Source organism: Aquarana catesbeiana, linkage group LG03, assembly GCF_042186555.1.
Source record: "Aquarana catesbeiana isolate 2022-GZ linkage group LG03, ASM4218655v1, whole genome shotgun sequence".
Classification (NCBI taxonomy): domain Eukaryota; kingdom Metazoa; phylum Chordata; class Amphibia; order Anura; family Ranidae; genus Aquarana; species Aquarana catesbeiana.
The window spans coordinates 237,885,904-237,908,264 of NC_133326.1; the positions used below are offsets into that span (position 1 = coordinate 237,885,904).

Here is a 22,361-nt window from a genome sequence, read left to right on the forward strand (position 1 = left end):
GTTCACACCTATGCTTTTTTCAGCCACTGTGTATTTGGAAAGGGTAAGGGACCAACGCAAAACTGTTTTTGGTTCAATATACTTCAATGGAGAAGCTGCAGAAAGCATGCAATGTGTTTCTGCAGCAATTTGTTTTTTAATCTGCCCAACAACAAATTTGCCAAAAAAAAAAAAAAAAAAAAAAAAAAGGAAGAAGAAAAAGCAAAAACTCAAATCGCAGCAAAATAATGTGGACAAAAATCAAAAAGCAAACTGCACAGGTATGTACCGAGCCTTATGCTGGCCACACGGATCAATTTTCAGACGAAAAATCTTTGTACATTCACTGAATGAAAGAATGTTGTTTGAAATTCACTTAACACGGTTTTTAAAATGAATGTAATTTCTGAATGAAAATTCCTTTGACCAAGAAGTTTTCTATTTCCAAATTTTCCCATTACGGTGGTTGAAAATGAATGTCAATTTGACCCCACTAACAATTAGAAAATCAAACGAATGTTCTTAAAATTACTTTTTTTGAAGGAAGACGGTTTCGTTAAATTAAAAAAAAATAAGTAAAGATCCAAGTCTGATATATACCAGATTAACACTTTAACCACTTGAGCCCCGGACCATTCTGCTGCCTAAGGACCAGAGGTCTTTTTCCAATTTGGCACTGCATCGCTTTAACTGCTAATTGCGCGGTCATGCAATGCTGTACCCAAACGAAATTTGCGTCCTTTTCTTCCCACAAATAGAGCTTTCTTTTGATGGTATTTGATCACCTCTGCAGTTTTTATTTTTTGCGCTATAAACGGAAAAAGACCGAAAATTTTGAAAAAAAAATATTTTCTACTTGTTATAAAAAAAAAATCCAATAAACTAAAATTTTAGTCATACATTTAGGCCAAAATGTATTTGGCCACATGTCTTTGGTAAAAAAAAAAGTCAATAAGCATATATTTATTGGTTTGCGCAAAAGTTATAGCGTCTACAAACTAGGGTACATTTTCTGTAATTTACACAGCTTTTAGTTTATGACTGCCTGTCATTTCTTGAGGTGCTAAAATGGCAGGGCAGTACAAACCCCCCCCAAATGACCCCATTTTGGAAAGTAGACACCCCAAGGAAATTGCTGAGAGGCATGTTGAACCCATTGAATATTTATTTTTTTGTCCCAAGTGATTGAATAATGACAAAAAAAAAAAAAATTTACAAAAAGTTGTCACTAAATGACATATTGCTCACACAGACCATGGGCCTATGTGGAATTGCACCCCAAAATACATTCAGCTGCTTCTCCTGAGTATGGGGATACCACATGTGTGGGACTTTTTGGGAGCCTAGCCGCGTACGGGGCCCCAAAAACCAAGCACCGCCTTCAGGATTTCTAAGGGTGTAAATTTTTGATTTCACTCTTCACTGCCTATCACAGTTTCGGAGGCCATGGAATGCCCAGGTGGCACAAAACCCCCCCAAATGACCCCATTTTGGAAAGTAGACACCCCAAGCTATTTGCTGAGAGGCATGGTGAGTATTTTGCAGCTCTCATTTGTTTTTGAAAATGAAGAAAGACAAGGAAACATTTTTTTTTCTTTTTTCAATTTTCAAAACTTTGTGACAAAGTGAGGTCTGCAAAATACTGGGGGTGATTAAGGGGTTAAAACTTTATTAGGGGGTGTTAGGGGGGTACCCTAGACCTAAAGGGGGCTAACAGTAACTGACCTAACACAGTAACTGTCACAAACTGACACCAATACAGTAATCAGAAAAAAAAAAAAAAAAAAAAAAAACCTGCTTGGTGTCAGTTTGTGACGGGGGGGTGATTGGGGGGGCGATCGGGGTGTTGTGTGCCTGGCATGTTCTACTGTGTGTGTAGTGTGTTTTCACTCAGTGATGTCTTCTCCCCTCGGCGCTGGAACGGAAACTACCGAGCCGAGATGACATTTCCTTTGCTGCTGTTTAGCATACAGCAGCAAAGGAATGTTCCCATTGGCCGGCGGCGATCGCGAGGGGGGGGGGCACGAACGGATGGCCTCCCCCTCCCCTCCGATCGCCGGGGAACAAAAGACGATCGGACCCCCCACCCGCGGAAGGCAAATCACGTACATGTACGTGATTTTGCCTGTCCGTGCCGCCTTGCCGACGTACATCGGCTACACACACACCTCCCCCAAGAGTATATACAGTATATCTCTTCTGTTATTCTCAGAGTAGATTAGATATTTTGCTCCCTAACCATATAGTTGGTCATTTATATTTACCACTGCATAGAGATATTTAATAAATTGCCTTTTAAAACTTTACATATTAACTAAAATATACACCACAATTTACGGTTATTAACCGATCAAAATAATAATAAATTGGCCAACTAATCAATTTATGAAAACAATCAGTTGCAGCCCTAAAATAAACCTACCATTAAAAATGAGACTGATAACTTGTCAGTGGACAAACATACAAAACCAGCAGGGGATCAAATACTCTCTTCTCCCCCCCCCCCCCCCCGTACATGTGGCTGTCAGGTGTGTATAAACTGTAGCATTAGCTTCAGTGTGTGTCAAAGGCAGGCACAGTGGTGTTCATCAGAGCAGACATCCACTCTACATCTGCCCAATTAGATTAATGTGGCTGCCATCTATAGGGCAAAAACAGTCATGCTGACAATCCCAAGGTCAGCTACAGACAAAGCTACTAGCATTTTTTAGACCGCGCACTCAAGTTTTTACGAACATTAGTTTGGAACAAAGGGCATTTTCTTCACCAAAACATGCAACTGCATGTAGCCTCAGCTATGACAGGCACAGTGTTCTGGCCCAGACCAAATTCAAGATGGGCTGAGCTCAGCCCAGCCATTTACAGGCATCTTTGAATTTTCTGAACATGGAAAAGTGGACTAAAAATGAATGATGCACAACATGTAGTGCAGAATTTGATTCTTCCTTTTACTGCACTTCTGTGCAGCCAAGGAAAAAATGTATTCCTACAAGCAGACTGGGATTCTGGTTGGCTGGGACAGAGCGAGAAACTGGAGCAAGTCTTACGCCAAAACTGATGGCCATTTGTATGGCATTGTCTGTTTGGCATTCTGAAATTGTGCAGCAGTAAGATCTTTCTCCTAACTTGGGCTCTGGCCTTAAATGTGAATACCAAGACATTGAGGCTGGGTTCACACTGTTGCGAATTGGATGTGGAATTCCCTGCATCCAATTCGCATAGCAGGAGATTGTGACTGGCTCTCTATGGGGCCTGTTCACACATCTCTGCAGCAGCCCCAGTGCTAACTGCACAGGAGTCCTGTGAGCCTTTGGTCCGTTTCAGGTCCGAATTCAGCCAAACATTCGTGCTGAAACAGAATGGGGACACACTGGACTCCTGCTGTGAGCCAGAGCATGCTGCTGTGTGAACCCAGCCTTAAACAGTTAAGTAAAGGCATGCAGGATTGTACATAGAATATTAAATGAGCATTATAGAGTTTGTTTATTTTCAATAAGTATAAGTTTTTAATGGTACATTTTTAAAACAATGATACAATTACACAATTGTTCAGAAAAAAGGATAGTTACACAAATTTCATGTATAAAAATGTGCACACAGGGGCAACACAAAGCAAATTGACCTTTAAATCAAGTTATAGCAAATAGAGCAGGTCAGTGATCATTTACAAATCTCACTCCTATTTCACAACACCAAAAATATCACACGGATAATTTAGCAGGATTAATGCAAAATTTATAATACATAAATCCAAAAGCAACTTGCGGCTGATCATGCAATAGTAATATGCATATAGGAGATGAAGCATGACACAAAACACACGAGAGAAATCAAACTGCATCAGGCAATTAATGTATACAGGACTGATGAACTTGTTCAGCAGGAATACTATTTAGGGCAAAGTTATAGAAGGCATAATTATGGAGAAACTCTACATGGCTGGACCTAATATATAATGAATAAATATATTTCTATGTTATTACAAACCCACATGTACATCTCTTCCCATCCCAACTGAAACGCTGCTAAAGCCATTTATCCACTTGCTAGGTCAGCCTTAGCCAACTCTTAAGTTGTTCTTTTCATTTGCAGGTTGGATCCCATCCTGAATATTTAGAAGAATTCTCCGACATCTGCTCTCTTGTCACGCAGTTTGCTTCTAGCTTTTGTGCGAGCTTTGAATGCAGCAGAGTTGTTCATGTGCTTTAGTGGTGAAAAAAAAAAATTGGTTAATGCATCTTAAATAGCCAAGAATGTACAAGAAATTACAATCATTGACAAGTCAGAATTTAAACACCAAGTATTGGTAACTAATGTAAAAGTCTAGCTTTCATTTTAAGCATAAGGCACATGCACATCAACTTAACATGTCCAACTGAACCACCTATAATCAGACTGGTAAATTATGGCTGTTGCATATAAATTAAAGGCAGCATGGTGTATTACACATTGATGAAGGCAGCAACTGTGCCAAAAAAGACTAAAAATTGCAAGTGTAAAATTTCAGTTACACTTTGATTTATACAGTCAATCTGTCTTATGGAGGGGAGAAAAAAAAAACAAAAGAAAACAAAAAACAAAAACTTACTTCTCCAATATACAGTGGGTATAGGAAAAAAAAAAATCACCCCCTTCAAAATAATCACATTTAGTTGCTTTGCAGCCGGAAATGAAAAAATGGCTTTATCCGGGGGGGGGGGGGGGGGGGGGGGGGGGGGGGGATTTTTTTTTCCAACTCAGATTCTGTTTTTTGCACAAAAACACAGCTGGATGAAAAACTCATTTCAGGCTGCAAAGCAATAAAACGTGATTTTAAGACACTTCCAGCCCAGGCCTATTCTAGCACTCCTACATGCAAAAATCATTTTTTGCTAGAAAATTACTCATAACATTATTTTTTTTTAGCAGAGACCATAGAGAATAAAATTGCGGCCATTGCAATTTATGTCACATGGTACAGCACAGCAATTTTTCAAACGTGATTTTGGGAACACGCTTTAATGAAAGAAAAAAAAAAAAAATCTACACTAAAAAATTGTATGTAAAAGGTTACGCCATAGATATACATCACACTTTAAAATTGCGCACACATGGAATGGAGCAAAACTTTAGTACTTAAACTCCATAGGCTACACTTTAAACATTTTTACAGGTTACCAGTTTAGAGTTAGAGGTCTTGTGCTAAAATTCTTGCTCTCGCTCCAACGTTCACAGCGATACCACACATGTGATTTGAACGCAGTTTACATATGCAGGTGCGACTTGCATATGCGTTCAGTTCTGCATGTGAACACTTTAAAACTTTGTTTATTTTATTATACTTTCCCTTTACTATTTTTTGATCACTTTTCCCCCTCATTACAAAGAATATAAACATCCCTTGTATTAGGAATAGGGCTTGACAGGTACCCTTTATGAAAAAAATCTGGGGTCTATAAGTCCCCAGATCATTCCTCTATGATGGAAAGCCAGAGATAAAAAAAAAAAAAAAAAAAAAATAGAGTTCACATCTGCCAGTGCCAGAAGTGATGTCATGATGTCGCTTGCAGCCTCCGAGGGTCAGAGATGACCGGTGTCCATCCTGTCAGCTCTATGGTAAGCTCCCGCTGCAGGCCAATTCATTCTCACATTCCCTGATCACGCCAGTGAGCTTGAAGAAGCACCGTAGGGCAGGCTTCCCCCCTGCCACCTGTAAAAGCAATCAAGTTGCTGAACAGGTGCTATGGTTGCTTTTGTACGCAAGGGAAATCGCCAGCTGAAAAAAAAAAAATCTGAATCATGCCTGCAGCTGGCATCAGCCATCTCCACTTTAACCTAAGGTTGTCATGACATCCACCTGTGGTTAAGAGGGGGGGGCAATTCTTTTCTTTACCCACTCCATAACAAATATATCAGTTTATTTAAGTGGTTGTAAACCGCAGTCATGGAAACTGAGCAAAGCACATATCTGCAGTGTTTACTTCTCTCTCCAAAGCTTTAAGGCTCCATGCACACTAGGCTAAAAAAAAAAAAAAAAAAGCTTATATAGAGCAATTTTTGCACAAAGTTTAGGAGAGTTTTGAGTTTTTTCTGCCAGAAAGCACCAATCAGGAATATAAACTAGAAGGGTTTTTTCCTGCCTCTAAATGTTGAGCTTAAATTATGCCTGTAGTCCTAATGTGCATGCACACATAGGATAACATTGAGCCGTTTCTACAGGCAGAACACATAAGTTGGACTTGATGGACTTGTCTTTTAAACCTCGCCTACTATGCAACACAAACCAAAACTCCTGTAGAAGCAGCGATTTTTAAGCAAGTGTGCATGGGGCCGTGGGATTCTCGACAATACTTCATTCATCTGTTATCAGCATGAGTCACTTCTGAAAAGGTTTTTTTTTAACACATGAGATAAATTTGTGTGAGGGAAAGAGCTCAGCCTGTCTTTTCAGAACGGTCCTGTGTTGGGGGGGTGCGGTGCACCTTTCCTTTAATCAGCTCAAACAGTTACTGCAGTCTCTCCACCTTCTTCTCTGTGCTCCTGACAGAGTAACACTTTTCTGCCCTTTTAAAGGGGTCCTGGGAAGAAGAGACTGCAGATAAAGTAAAACCCATGGAGGATAGGTTTCATCTCCATCATTGGAGGCTGTTCACTTCACTGGGTAATATGTGAAGGTTCACAGCCACTTTAAAAAGCACCAACAGCAAAACAGTACTACAGTTATTGTTAGATATGCAAGTTAACTGCTCACCCTTTCAACGCGGGAGGTTTTCATTGCTGCAATATCAGCTGCACTCAAGCACAAAGGTGGTCCAAGCTCAAATATACTACGTAGAAAGCCATTTGTCTAAAGAAGGAAAAAAAAAAAAAAAAAAAAAAAAAAAAAAAAAAATTATAAATAAAATACACATACACAACTCCTTAATGCGGTGTTCACTCATGTAAAATACAAGCTAGGATAATTTGTGCATGCATCAAACTAGTTAAAAATCTTTAACGCATCAAATCGCTGCTATGCGGTTCCTAAACAAAAATGGAGGCCATCACAATTACTAGCCTTGAGCCCTGGTTTACATTGCAGCAATCTGACATGTCAAAATCGGCAGCTACTGCCGGCAAGGACACTGTCCGAATTGTTGCAATGCCGCATTTGCAGCGCCGCACTGATTCCCAAAAGTAGTTTGTGTACTACTTTTGGCAACTTCGGGGTGTGATTTCAATAGACATCTGCAGAAACCCACACAGATGTCTCTGAAATCGCCCCCGAAGTCAGGACCGACATGTGGGAATGAAATGGTGTGAGTTCAGCTGAACTCACACCATTTCATTCCCTCCATCAGTGTGACCCTAGGCTTAAAGCTAGGTGCACATGGAAGGGCCATGCACACAATCATTGTCATTGTGCTGTGCTTGGCTTCTGGGGTGTCCCTGTGCTTTTGAGGTGGAAACAGACCCCCCCCCCCCCAGTATACCTGTCCTTCATTTATCCATTGTCATGTACAGCAGGCTCAAACATAGACACAGATTAGAGTTCGTATTGCGCTGTACAGGTAAGTCTAACAAGGCAGTGGGGTTATCGCATATGTTTGCAAATGTTGTGCGGTTTTAATGCAAATGGTTAAAGTGGAGTTCCACCCGTTTATTAAAAAAGTCAGCAGCTACAGGAGCCTTGCTCCTCTCCCCTTGCGCCCCCATAGCAACTGTGGGCACCTGGCCATGACAGCTTTCAGCTTCACAGCCGGGCGTGCACGAGTCATGCAACGCTCTGCCAGTGGCCAGGCAATCATCTGGGACCTGTGAAGTGCCCCAGAAGATCGCTGGCAGGGAAGGGCTTTGGCCAGTGCTTAAAGCAGAAGTTCCACTTTTGAGTGGAACTCCGCTTTAATGTAACTTGCTTTCTGGCTAGCTGGTAAGGGTGCAGGGAAAAACAAAACTTACATGACCCCGAAACCACTGGGTCATTTTTACTGCTAGCACCAACTGTAAAGTGGCAGTGTTTATTTAATACGCAAGATACCATAAAGTTTGAACATGTAGGTGTACATCAAGCTACTCAAAAAGGACAGAAAATTTATACATCCAGAAATAGGACAGCCATCCTTTTCCCTTTACAAAGCCAAGATGAACATTCTTGTATACAAAATGCCTCCTTACCAGAAGATGAAGCTGCATTCCAGAGCCAAATAGATCCTTGAATACATCATACGTGAGCCTTTTCACCCAGCAGTCAATGTGCATGCGCTCTCTGCCAAACCGGATCATTTCAGCCTGAAAGTCTCCATCCTGCACAAACAGATTTCAACCGTCTTAAGATGGCATCATTTCAAAGCACCATGTATTAACCTCCAATCAGAAGCAAGCAAAACTGAAAAGTATTAGTATACCTCAACTGCTCTGAGTACATCCCGGAAAACGGAGCGTTGCTTTCGTCTGTCTACTTTGGCTCTGTGTTTATTGCAGTCAGTAGCCAAAGCCTTCAATGTCTGAGTCAAAGGTTCAATGTCTTCATAATAAAAATCCTAAGAGGGGAAAGGAAAAAAAAAAAAAAAAGTAGTAAGATTACAAACGCTTACTTTTATGACAGTGAAAAGTGAAGTCAAACTTGTACCATGCAATAAGAACAAGAACTGTATTCCAATGCTGCAGGGGTCGGGGCTGAGGGAGGGAATCAACCCTAGCCAACACAGAATACAACTGTTTTGCTTAATGTAAAATTGACTACCACTGTTGAACCCATTTTAAAAAGGCTTGTTGCATGCCTGCCTGTTATGCGGACAAACCATTTTTAATACACGAGTCACTGAGCAACCGGTATGCAGATCATAAATAAGCAGAGGTCCTTAACAGCATGCTTGCTAACACAGGAAGGTATGAGACAGCCAAGCAGCTAACATTTTAAGAATGGGGCAGGTTTATTTACATAAAACCTGTACTAATACATAGGCTGCCACTGATGAAACCGCATTTTGAAAAATCTACATAACATCCCAACATTTAAAGTCTGACATGAATCAAGCATGTGATTAGGTGATATTTCACTAGCTGCATGCTGGTTTCTGGGTCAACCATATTTAAAGCCAAACTACACTAAAGGCCTTTCCCATTGTTTGTCACCCATCTAGGCCAATGCTGATGCGCTCTGGCATTCCAGTGATGGGACACGCCATTAGGCAAAAATTTCAAGAGCAAACCACTTGTCAGGACCCTCTAGTACATTTTGTTTTGTTCCTTGTTTTTGAAAAAGCAAAGCACTTTACTGCAAGCACCAACATGCATCATGAACAGGGGGGAGAAAAAAAAAAAAAAAAAAAACAGCATGAGTTATTTTGCCATGGCAGGTTCTTTACAGGTCTACACAATTTAAAGAACAGGTAAAGCAAGAGCAATTGGGTTCATAAATCTTTATATTCACTCAATAACACCCAAGTGGTTTTTAGATACCAATTTCATTCCTTATCCATAAACAAGCCAAATTGTGGGTGTAAACACTCAAACCCTCACCAGAACTACATTCTATATGTGCATAATAGTGCACTTACTGCATCCGCTTCTCGTGCAATTTCAAACAGAACAGCCAGTGTTTCCCCAGCTGTAATTCTCATGTTGACATCCTCACAGGAAAGCAGTCGTGGAAGTTTGGGTAGATGTCTGTAAGAGCCACAAGCACAAAGGAGGTAGAAATGAACAAATTTGCATTTCAAATACCAAATCAAAAGTAAAGATTTTCAGCAAGGCATCTCCAAAAATCAATTCCAAGCAGCAAATTAAACCATTTGTTCCCATCTGGATAAGCAGGCCATTTCTTAAACACTTGCCGACTGCCCACCGTGGATATACATCGCTACTTTGACATCGCTTGCTGGAGCAGTCAGTAGCGACAGACAATCCAGTCCTGTGGCCTGGTGGGCAGGAAGTAGAGTGAGGGCATGATGGCCCCACTCGACTATGCGCTTGGAGGACCGGAGCGACATCAAATATCACTTCCGTCCAACGGCCTTGAAAGGACAATTTATATAATTGCTTTTAAGTGTAAATGTGAAATCTGAGGTCTTTCTGATCCCCAGATCTCACCTTACGTACTTGCTGCCCACTCACCATCAAATGATGGCGGGGCACTGCAGCTCACGTACTGTGATTACGTCATATGACGGCGTCCCAGAACGGCCGCCCTTGCGAGCAGCAATCCTGCCGTGTTGCTAGGACACGTCGCGACCCCGATCTCTGTAAAGACCCGCTGCTTTTTAACCATGTGATCGGCTGTGTCCAATCACAGCCGGTCACATGTAAACAAGGAAGTGCCGGTGATCGGCTCTCCTCCCCTCACACTGACCGGGTGAGGGGAGGAGAGCCGATTAGCGGCATCTCCTCACAAGGGGGACATGTAGGAATGTAATCAGGGCACTTAGTGCCCCAATTACTAGAATAAAAAAAGTGGGCACCAGTGCCCACTAGCGATGCCAATCAGTGCCACCCATCAATGCTATCAATGCCCACCAGTGCGGCATATTAGTGCCTCCTCATCAGTGCCACCTAATCAGTGCCCATAAGTGCCACCTCATCAATGCCCACCAGTTTAGCCTATCAGTGCACATCAGTGAAAGTGAAAAATTAGTTACAAAATTTACCGACAAAAAAAAAAAAAAAAGTAAACATTTTCAAAATTTTTGGTCTTTTTGTAAAAAAATAAGCACAGCAGTGATTAAACACCAAAAGAATATGCTTGTGTGAAGAAAATGGAAAAAAAAAAAAAAAAAAAAAATTGTTTGGGTACAGTGTAGCACGACTGCGCAATTGTCAAAGTGCGACAGCTCTGAAAGCTGAAAAGTGGCCTGGACAGGAAGGGGGTGCAAGTGCCTGGTAGGCAAGTGGCTAAAGAGATTCGGTCATGCTTTTTTCTATTACAATGGATGTTTACATTCCTTGTAATTAGGAACAAACGTGATCCCAAAATTTTTTTAAAGGTACAGTGTAAAAAAAAAATTTTTTTTAAGCGCCCTCAGTTCTTGCGCACAGAAGCGAACGCATACTCAAGTCGTGCCCCCATATGTAAATGGTGTTCAAACCACACGTGTGAAGCATCGCTGCAATCGTTAGAGTGAGAGCAATAATTGTAGCAAAAGACCTCAAACTCAAAACTGGTAACCTGTAGAAATTTTTTTAACGTCGCCTATGGAGATTAAGGGCCAAAGTTTGTTGCCATTCCACGAGCGGCGCAATTTTGAAATATGACATGTTGGGTATCAATTTACTCAGTAAAATTATCTTTCACAATATAGAAAAAAGTGGACTAACTTTACAGATTCCTTATTTTGAATAAAAAAAAAACAATATTGCGTTTGTAGGGCCGCTGCACAAATATGGCACGACAAAATATTGCAACTACCGCCATCTTATGTTCTGGGGCAGGCAACCTTGGCCCTCTAGCTGTTTTGAAACTACAAGTCCCATGAGACTTTGCAAGACCCTGACAATCACAGGCATGACTGGATTTGTTGTTTTACCACAGCTGGTGGGCCAAGGTTGCCTACCCCTGCTCTAGGGTGTCTGAAAACACACCACATTATCATTACTATATACATACACACACGAGATTTAAGTAATTTCCTAGTAAAAAACTGATTTTAACTTGTAAACACCAAGTGCAAAAAATAGGCTTGGTCCTAAAGTGGTTAAACTCATTTTCAACCAGGGTAGCTTACACGTCTATTTTCTTCTTTGCTTCACTTGTATGACAAATGGTTAGAAGAAGGGTCCATGATTGGAGAGCTTGGATGTGAAGTGCCGAACAGCCATCAGCCCCACCTTCAGATCGATACTGCTTAGAGAAGATGTTTTCCAAACACTCCATTGTTCCATATAAGTCCTAGTCAATAAAAATACTTTAAGCAAGGGAAATGTCTATCAGCTGAAAATATTTAGTCAGCTTAAAAATTACCTCAATGTCATCAGCAGCAATAAAGCAGCAGAGGCCCAAGTATGTAGCACACTGTTGAGAAAAAAAAAAAAAAAAAAAGGTGTACATGGTTTAGATCATAATCTAATAAACTTAAACAGGCTAGAGCATAAGAGTGGAAAATACAGAGAAACTTTGGCCCTTACCATTATGGACCAATACAATTATAGTTTCACAATGGACCTGTTTATTTAGTGATAACAGACAGAAAATTACAGACAAAGACAAACCCGAAGAGTAAGAAAATCACACAGAAGTCAGGAGAATACATTCTAAAACAGTGGCTCTCAACTTCTGTCCTCATGACCCACTAACAGGCCAGATTTTAAGTATTACCTTGGGGAGATGCAGACTAGAATACTGCAATCACTGAACAGCAAATTATATCACCGGTGATGGATTTCTGTTATCTTGCAAACCTGGCCTGTTAGTGGGTTTTAAGGACAGGAGTAGAGAACCACTGCTCTAAAAATGTATTAAACCCAAGAGCAAAAATATTACAGCTTACTAATTCTTAGATAGGAAAATGCAGCCACTACATCTGATTAGGAAGGTGCAATATAGGGCTGCAAATAATGGATTATTTTCATAATTAGTTGGCCCATTGTTTTGATTAATCAGTTAAAAGTGGTGTATAATTCAGTTAATATGCAAAGTTTAAAAAAAAAAAAAAAGTGGTAAAAAAGTAGTAAATTAAATATAAACTATATGGTTAGAGAGCAAAATCTCTAATCCACTGAGAATAGAAGAGATATAAAGCATATACCTATTACAGGTTGAATCTGTTAAATATCAGACTCAGATTTTTTTTTTTTTCCCCCTTTGAAAATCTGCAAAACAGTAACTTTTATTTTAAACAGAACTGTAATATATTATATGCTGGCCATACAAAAACAGTCTTCCTTCAAAAAACCCCCAAAAAACAAAAACATAATTTTGAGAACGTTCGTTCGATTTACGAATCATTAGTGGGGTCAAATTGACATTCGTTTCCAACCACAGTGACAGGAAAATTTAGAAATGGAAAACTGCTTGGTCAAAGGAATTTTCAGACACCGGTTTTCATTCAGAAATCACATTTTAAAACAGAATATTAAAAGCAAGTGAAAATTTCAAACACTTTCATTCAGCAAATGTACAAAGATTTTTCATATGAATATTCTCATCTGAAAATTGATCCATGTGGCCAGCATAAGGCTTGGTACACACCTATGCAGTTTGCTTTTGATCTTTTTCTACACTGTTTTGCTGTATTGTATAGCAAGGTAATGAAAACTTCTGCCTTTAGAACCACCAACTTCCTGCCCAGGACTACATGTCCCATGAGGCATTGCTCCTCACACATTCACAAGTTCTCAGGCACTTACTGACATGTATGGATGATGTACTGAGCTGTATGTGTGCTGCACTGTATTTCCTGATATGTAAACAAATAATGCATTCTGTATGCAGGCCAAATAATCGGCTGGCCGATTAATCGATTATGATAATAGTAATTGATTAGTTGCCGATTAGTTGTTTCAGCCCTAGTGCAATATATTACATATTTGCTTATAGGTTTAATACCACTTTAAAAGGTGTATAAAATCTGTACTTACAGCCTGACGTGCCTGGATACTTGCACCTCTGTCACAAATAATAGTCTTTAGAATTGGAGACAAGGTTTTGAACACCTCTTCACTTTCACTGCCAGAGCCAAGCTGGCAGCAAAGAAGGCAGGCTAGAGCTGCTGCTATACGTTGCTCTTCACCTTTTCCTAAAAAGGAGAAAAACAGGATCAGCATACCACAATGCAGAGAAACCCCCCCCCCCCCCAAAAAAAAAAAAAGAAATAAATACAAAAACACAACACCATTCTAAATCACACCATCAGCAAAGGTCCACCTCTCCTACAACCCCCACCCCCATAATCAGGGGGTGTTTAAAAAAAAACCTCCATGCTCTGATGGAATCAGATTGCTCCATATGGGAACGTGTTCAAGATTTGGCTACTCTAAATTCTTCAGATATTGCTGAAAGGCATAAGCCAGGGAAAAATACTGTGTCTTTCACTCCATAAGATGCACTCCTCCTCCACCCCCCCATGGAAATGTCGGTGCGCCTTATGGAGCGAATGTAGACCAGGTGACCCCCCCCGTTACAATACCAGGCCAGATGTTTGGTTCCTCTGTGGCAGAAGAGATGACAGGATGTGAGGCACAACCAAGTCCCCTGGTTGCTAGCACACGGCGGTGGAACGCAAGCCGAGTGGCTATCGTCTCCTCCAGCATGCGAGTGGTCCTATTGCCAGGAAGGGCACTTTAATGTAAGCGAGCACTCTGTTTTGGAGCACAGGAGGATGCCCACATCCCCAATACAAGTTACAGGGGAGAAAAAAAAAAAAAAAAAAAAAAAAAAAAAAAAAAAAAAAAAAAAAAACACCACACACTTTAATGGGACTTTTAAGGGCATGAACTCCAAAAAGATGAGGTACCAGTAATATATAAAATCAATACATTTTATTGTAGAAAGTTAAACATCGAAAATGCAAAAACGGTGACTAATAGTACAAATGATTGTGGTTGCAGTGAATATACACAGAGATAATATAGCAAATAACCACAATGCTCTGTTGGTGGAGCACATACAGAGTGATACCAGAGTGGTATATTATTCGTTTATATTTTGTCAATGCTCAGACTATACACCACACACTGCATCCAATTGCTCTGCATGACTGTCGTCCCAGAAGGAAGCCTCTTCTAAAGAGAATGCACAAGAAAGCCCACAGTATGCTGAAGACAAGCAGACTAAGGACATGGATTACTGGAACAATGTCCTGCGGTCTGAAGAGACCAAGATAAACTTATTTGGTTCAGATGGTGTAAAGTATATGTGGCAGCAACCAGAGTACACACGTATGTCTTGCCTACAGTCAAGCATGGTGGTAGGAGTGTCATGGTCCGGGGCTGCATGAGTGCTGTCAGCACTGGGGAGCTACAGTTCATTGAGGAAACCATGAATGTCAACATGTACTGTGACATACTGAAGCAGAGCATGGTCCCCTCCCTTCAGAGACGGGCCGCAGGGCAGTATTCAAACATAACCTCAAACACCTTCAAGACAACCACTGCCTTGCTAAAGAAGCTGAGGGTAAAGGTGATGGACTGGCCAAGCATGTCTCCAGACCTAAACCCTATTGAGCATCTGTAGGGCATCCTCAAATGGAAGCTCCGTGATGTCGTAATGGAGGAGTGGAAGAGGACTCCAGTGGAAACCTATGAAGCTCTGGTGAACTCCATGCCCAAGAGGGTTAAGGCAGTGCTGGAAAAAAGGTGGCCACACAAAATAGACACTTTGGGCCCAATCTGGACATTTTCAAATAGGGGTGTACTCACTTGTTGCTAGCGGTTTAGAAATTAATGGCTGTGTGTTGAGTTATTTTGAGGGGACAGCAAATTTACACTGTTATACAAGCTGTACACTCACTACTTTACATTGCAGCAAAGTGTAATTTCTTCAGTGTTGTCACATGAAGAGATAAAATATTTACAAAAATGTGAGGGGTGTACTCACTTTTGTGAGATACTGCAAGTGCCGCATTACCACCACTTATACCAATTAGCAAGAAGTGCTATAACATACAGTGCAAATAAATGCCATGGTGTAACCCAACTACGCCTGCAAATGTGCAATTTACTTCTAATAAAAACCTCTGGAAAACAACGAGGTGACATTTACCCATGCATTATACAGGTCAATTAGCAGCATGTGTCCTTAAGGTAATTAATTCTTCAGTTTCCCTCAACTTATTCCTAGTCATCCGATGGTGGGGCAGTGCAGCAAGACCGTCACCTCAGTGCTTACCATCTGAAATCGTACATTAAAAACAAACATTTATAGCTGAAATTTGCTTATGACTATCATCCCCTTGGTCCTGCCTGTGATTGGCACTGCTCTGGCTAGTGCATTCAATCACTTCATGGTTAACACGTCATCTGGCTGGCTTTGTCCTACACATGGAGTTACAAATCCCACAACTTGTTACATCACTGCATTTATTTGCACTGTACATGTAATTACATGTTCATTATAGCACTTGCAAATTTGTGTAAGCCATAGCTAGTAAAACTGCAGTATTTACCAATGCCCATGTGGAGAATTACTTAGGCACCAAAAACACCAAGAAAGTGGAATTACCACTCTTAAGGCTGCATTTATACAACAAAAACGCTAACAAAGAAACTAGAAAAAATTACTACATACCTTTCTTTAGGCAGCGCTCAATACTATCTGTGATTGTTAGCCTTCTTTCCAAGATAAAGTCACATAATATTTTGGATGCCAAAGCATTCTTTAAGCCTTCCAGAGCAGCTTGCCTTGTCTTTGCACTGAAAAATGCAATATTTTGCAGGTAAAATATTAAATGACATACAAGTCAAACTCCTATACAAGTGTATAACACCCTTTACTAGTGTGAACAGTAATATTCCTTGATGTTGAAAGCCAGTTACTTCCCTTCTTCAAAGATATTAAGGCATAATAATCTCAACAGCCCTACAAAATACAAAAGTAAAAAACATCCAATAAAAAAGGGGTAGTAAACCTACGACCAAATGTCCGGCCCGTCAGTGTATGTGATAAATTCACATGCACCCAGTCTGGACATTTTAACCACGGTAGGCTTGCTTCGGACAAAAACCGATGTGGCCAAGAAGCCGCTCGGCTGTTATCCCAAGCAGCAGGAGGGGATGTCCCCCTCAACCTCTCCCACTGGGAGAACCGAGTGACCAGCCGGCACATCTACCGGCTGGCCGCTGACCCGAACAAAGCCGGAATCGGCTTCAATCGGATCTAGTAACCCGGAAGCGATGTTATGACGGAAGACTTTAAAAGGCGCCAAGTTTAAAAAAAAAAAAAAAAAAAAACAGCATTCAGAACAGCCAGACTTGGCGTTTTGAATGCTTTTAAGTGAAAAGTAGGGATTTGGTGTCTTATAGAGATCTATAGAGATCTGTTTATAAAAAAAGAGTACCTGTCACAAGGGATGTTTACATACCTTCTGACAGCAATATAAAAGTGCTCAGAAATTTTTTTTTTTTAAAGGAAACGTTAAAAAAATAAAAAAATTTAAAGCGCCCCATCCCTCCGAGCTCACGTGCAAAATCAAATGCATAGGCAAGTCGCGACCACAAATGTAAACAGTGTTCAAGCCACATATGTGGAGGTAACCCCTCATTTGTTAGAGCGAGAGCAATAATTCTAGCACAAGACCTCCTCTAACTCTAAACTTATAGAATTTTTTAAAGCATCAAATATGATGATTTTGAAGTACCGTAGTTGTCGCTATTCCACGAGTGTGCAATTTTGAAGCAGAACATGGGGGGAGGGGGGGGCTGTTAATGTAAAGGGGTCCAGATTACTACTGTATCTTCATTAGCAAGTGAATGCGGCCCCTCCATGCATTCACATACATTGAATCATTTTCCCCTAAGTGGAAAAAGGTTGCTGACCCCTGCAATAGATAAAACCCCCTAAGGCACCCATTTTAGAGAAGACTGCGCTTTTAAATGCCTATAATCTATTCACTACCAATCAAAACATTAACAAAATTGGTAGATACCTTTTGTCCATTGTAAGTTCAATAAGACCCTTTAATTTGAACTCAAAGTCTTCCTGAGCTGCCATTTCATCAACTTCAGCACCTGTTTGAGATAGATTGTTAAAGTGAACATTCACAGAAGCTTTACAAGATCAAATATGTATACATTACATATCCCCAGATTAATGTATTCAGCATTTAGCAAATTAACACATTGGAATGCATTTGCAGATTTGTTTAGCATTAGAAACAGCCATGAAGAGAAAACTAAGGTGCGTTTTACTTTAAGTTCGCACAAGTTAAAAGCTGCTAAATACAGAACAATCCAATGCAGTCAATTTTTAAATACTAGTATAAACTAGTCTTAGCATTTCCTTCCTATAACCCCCTGGACAGCAACACTCAACCAGAAGCGGTCAAGTCAACCACACTTAGCACTGAATGTATGTACAAGACAGATAAAATGCCACAAAGTGACACCACTATTTTTCAACTATAACAGTAAGTAGGGTCATCCTCTCAGCTTTGTAGTACAGCAGGGTATGTGGCTCATAGCAAAATCTAGCAGGTTTAAACTGTTTAGCTTTATGTAAACTCTAGCCCAGTGGTTCTCAACCTTGCTAGTGCTGTGACCCCTCGATAAAATTTCCCAAGTTGTGGCGACCCCTAACAGTAAAATTATTTTCAAAGCGTGGGTTGTCAGCACCCAAGGCAAGACAAGTAATTTGCGCCCCTAACCCATTTAGCGCTCCCTGAGTGCCTTCCACTTGTACAATATTAAAACCCCTTTTGGTACATTTTAGGATGTACCACTCTTTGTTCTCCTTTCTTTCCCTTTTTACTCTATCGTAATTTCTTGTTTTTTCCCCCATCCCTCTCTGGACGTCTTTCTTGTTCTTTCTCCTATTCTTTCTCCCCCTTTTTCTTTGTTCCTCCCCCTCTTTTCCTCTCCCTTTCATGTATTCTATTTTTATTCCTTCTCTTACTGCTTGGTGGGGAGGTGGGGAGTTGGGATGAGTGGCAATGCTGGGGGGAGTTCTGATCAGCCAACTTAGGTGCTCTTGATCAAGGTCATCTGCTGATCTGAGAACTGTAGTGGAGACTTAATGGCAGCTATAATCACAAGTAGTGCTACTCACTGTGTCTCTGGCTTCCCTGTTTCTCCGACTTTGTGGTGTCTCGTAGCAGTGACACCTATGCTGAAATTAGGAGATAGGCCGTGAACTGAATGGGCGGCCACAAAGAGGGTGAGTGGGCGGTCGCGGGCTGCAGTAATAACCCAGCCTGGCGGCCACAGGCTCCAGGGACAGCCCAGGATTCGGTGACCCCTGGCAAATCCTCATTCAACCCCTGATGGGGTCCCGACCCCCAGGTTGAGAACCACTGATCTAGCCAGAGTTAAAATTAACACTGAAAACTTGACAAATTGGTATTACAACTTACCATCCTCTTGATAGCTGGCAGCATCACTAAAACTACTGCACTGACTCATGGTTTCGAGTGAGGAATCATCATCACTAAATGGACAAAGATTTTTCTGCCGACCACCTACAATCAAGAATTGCATAAAATTAACCAAATTACCTATGAAAATTGCTCATCCTAACATTTCAGTAAGTGAAATTCATAGAATCTATTCCACTTTAGAGAGTGGGAAACAAAGCAATGATGACCAAGTGTGAATAACTCTGGAAAATGATTCCACGCTTTCAGTTTTCCCCATAACCTGTTCATACAGCAGTGAAGTGGTTAGCACTTTCGCCTAGCAGCACTAGGGTTGCCAGTTTGAATCCCAAACACATTTTACAGGATTTATATACCCTGTTTCCCTGAAAATAAGACCTAGCGCAATTGTCAGTGATGGCTGCAATATAAGCCCTACCCTGTTTCCCCAAAAATAAGCCCTACCCTGAAAATAAGACCTACATGGACTTTAGCTAGGGCTTATTTGGGGGTAGGGCTTATATTGCAGCCATCACCGACAATCACACTAGGTCTTATTTTCGGGGAAACAGGGTAACGCCAACAGTTTATGCAGCACTTTGACCTGCCGGGAGTTTGCATTTTACCCTGTGCATGTTTCCTCCAGGCACTCCAGTTTCCTCCCACACTCCATATATTCATGTTGGTGGGCTTCTGTCTAAATTGGCCCTAGTATGGATGTATGAATGTACAATATGCATCACTTCCCTGAACTAAGTTCATGTATAGACTTAATAGTGAAGAGCTATTAAAACTGGTGCAGCTGTGCATATAACCAGCTTCCAGGCTGTCAAAGCTTTGTTGAACAAGCTGAATTTAGAAGCAGATTGGTTACCATGCACAGCTGCACCAAATTCTATACACCAGTTTTAAACTTCCCCAGTACGTAAAGCCTTGTAGACATGATCAGATTGTTGGCCAAAACAATCGCCTGATTTTTGTCCTAAGGACGTGTGCCAGGAACTTGTCTTTCATACTAACGGTACACAATTGTCAGCCAAACACAAATGTAGTGATGTACTACAAGGAACTTCAGCTCTTGAGCACCACCCTTTGGACCTCTTCTGCCAATTTCATGTTTGGTGAGCAGTGATTCTGAGCATGCGTGTGTACTTTCGACTTGACGGACTTGTGTACCGACTATCAGAAAATCTGACAGACTGTTGTCCACTGAAAATTTACTAGCATGTCATCCAACATTTGTTGGCAGAAAGTTGAACAATTGTCAAAAGGAGCATATTAAACGCTCATACTTTAGGCCAACAGTCTGTCAGACAATCCCCTGCAAACAATCTGATTGTGTGTACAAGGCTTTAGTCTTCATGAAAGCCTTAATTCACCTGCAAGCTGAATTCTGTTGCTTAAAATCCCAACAAGTGGAAGTCTTTCCAAAATGTGCAAGTTTCCAGCTGTAAAACTCCTAGCGCACCCCTGAAATAACTAAATGTAAGCTGGCAGTTTCACCATATTAAGCCGTTTCGTGTCTCGAAAACCCCCAGATCATCAAGTATGCACCATAAACAAGACCAGTTGAATTGGGCAGAAACAAGTTACCCAGTATCAGCACAGTGCATTGAACACTCCTGACAATTGTTCAACTTTCTGCCAACAAATGGACCTTACACCTCTGTACATATACACAAGCAGCTGTGCATCTGCTTGCATTCTCCCCCAACAGCTTTGAGGAGGTGGTGTCTGGAAGCCAGTTGTCACCAAGCACTTTATGGTCAGTAATGCCTCAAACACCCCCCACCCCCCCAATTGAAACCCCACCAGATTTTTATTGCATATTAGACCAGAACCCTCCTTTAAAAGCATTGTTCCCCTGACTTGGGCAACCTCGCTCAATACAATATGGCCATCCTACATCACAATCAATCAGCACTGGCATTTTGAAGGTAGAGTCCATTCTTAGGCAACATTAAGCAATAGTGTGCTGCAGAATACCAAACATTCAATTCTTCTCTAGATGTGGCCTCTTTACACCTCCATACAACATAGTTGGTAAGGTTGAAGAAAACTCAATCCAGTTAAACCAGTGTAGGGGTGTGTCATCAGCGCCAGTGCTCAGTTGTGGGAGGGGGAATTGTATGGAATATCACATCATATTGTGCTTTGGGGTCTCTTCACCTTCTCCCACTTTTTCTAGTGATGTGGTCACCCACACCAGTTTGGAGGGGCTTATCCACTTAGCGGTCGGCACACTTGCCAATCATCCAAGCACTCTGTCTTTATGGCATCTATAGCACATAAAAATATTTATTGAAAATCTATGGTAAAAATATGGAACGCTTCAAGAATTTGCATGTCATTCTTGCGCAGGGGCCATGCTAATCTTCTCCATGGGCTAAAGCGTGCAATACATTTGTGAATAAGCACCCATAATGCCTGGTGTTTACTTCATACATACTATGCTGCCAGACACGCATGCATGACCATTCATTTGTGTATATGTACAAGTACAATTCAGTCTGACACTGCATCTCCAGTCATGGTATGGAGCCTCTGACGGAGGCTCCTTACCATGTGACCAATCACAGCTGATCATCTCGTGAACTAGGAAGTGCCAGTAAACAGCATTCCTCGGTTCCCGCTGACAGGGAGAGCCGATCAGCAGCTCTCCGTCAGATGGGGGGGGGGGGGGGGGGGGGGGTCTGTGCTGATAATCAGCACATTGATTATCAGCACAGCCCCATCAGATGTGCCACCACAGCTGCCAGTCAGTGCCTAGCAGTAACACCTGTCAGTACCTCAGTGCTGCCTGTTAGTGCCCATCACAGCCACCTCAGTGCAGGAGAAAACAAAATTTTATAAACAAGAAAAAAAAAAAAAAAAAGTTTAGCAAAAAATAAAAAACCCAGTGGTGATCAAGTACCACCAGAAGAAAGCTCTATTTGTGAGAAGAATATTTTAAAAATTTAGTTTTGGTGCAGTGTTGCATGACTGCACAATTGTCATTCAAAGTGCAGGGCAGGAGGAGGCAAAAGTGCCTGGTAATGAAGTGGTTAAAGTGGATGTAAACCCCGATTCATGAAATTTGAGCAGGGAACATATCCGGGGGGGGGGGGGGGGGGGTGGGGGGGGTTGGTTGCTAAAGTATTCACAGGCAACCTCTGCATGTGTGAAGAGGGGGTGTGTGCACGCCTTTCCTCCAATCTGCTGGATCAGTGTCTAGCAATAATAAATAAAGTGCTTCAAGTTTGAGTTAAGAAAAGTGCTTCTCAAATGAGACAATCTGACAAATGCTCCCTTCACCAGGTGCAATGATAGCTCACCTCCTTCCTTGACCCCGATGGGATCAAACATGCTCAGGATTTACAATGATTCCCATCAGGAAATGGCTCCACATTGATCTCTAAGGGTTCCCATAAAGGCCCTGCAGGGGTC

General features: G+C 41.3%; 1 protein-coding gene and 1 pseudogene across 1 annotated transcript in view; both read right to left on the reverse strand.

Annotated features, from left to right (window-relative positions):
* Positions 1-3,457: 3,457 nt before the first annotated feature.
* The window catches only part of IFRD1 (interferon related developmental regulator 1), a 40,405-nt gene continuing 21,501 nt past the window's right edge, over positions 3,458-22,361 (reverse strand). The window contains exons 2-12 of the mRNA XM_073619888.1: positions 18,936-19,040; positions 17,514-17,595; positions 16,157-16,281; positions 13,510-13,667; positions 11,894-11,944; positions 11,658-11,821; positions 9,498-9,606; positions 8,343-8,477; positions 8,113-8,241; positions 6,710-6,805; positions 3,458-4,182 (exon numbers count right to left, since the gene is read on the reverse strand). Coding sequence (XP_073475989.1) covers positions 4,093-4,182; positions 6,710-6,805; positions 8,113-8,241; positions 8,343-8,477; positions 9,498-9,606; positions 11,658-11,821; positions 11,894-11,944; positions 13,510-13,667; positions 16,157-16,281; positions 17,514-17,595; positions 18,936-19,040 — 1,244 coding nt within the window. The 3' untranslated portion in view covers positions 3,458-4,092. The remainder of the gene's footprint in view (positions 4,183-6,709; positions 6,806-8,112; positions 8,242-8,342; positions 8,478-9,497; positions 9,607-11,657; positions 11,822-11,893; positions 11,945-13,509; positions 13,668-16,156; positions 16,282-17,513; positions 17,596-18,935; positions 19,041-22,361) is intronic.
* On the reverse strand, positions 21,252-21,319 carry LOC141135737 (U6 spliceosomal RNA; annotated as a pseudogene).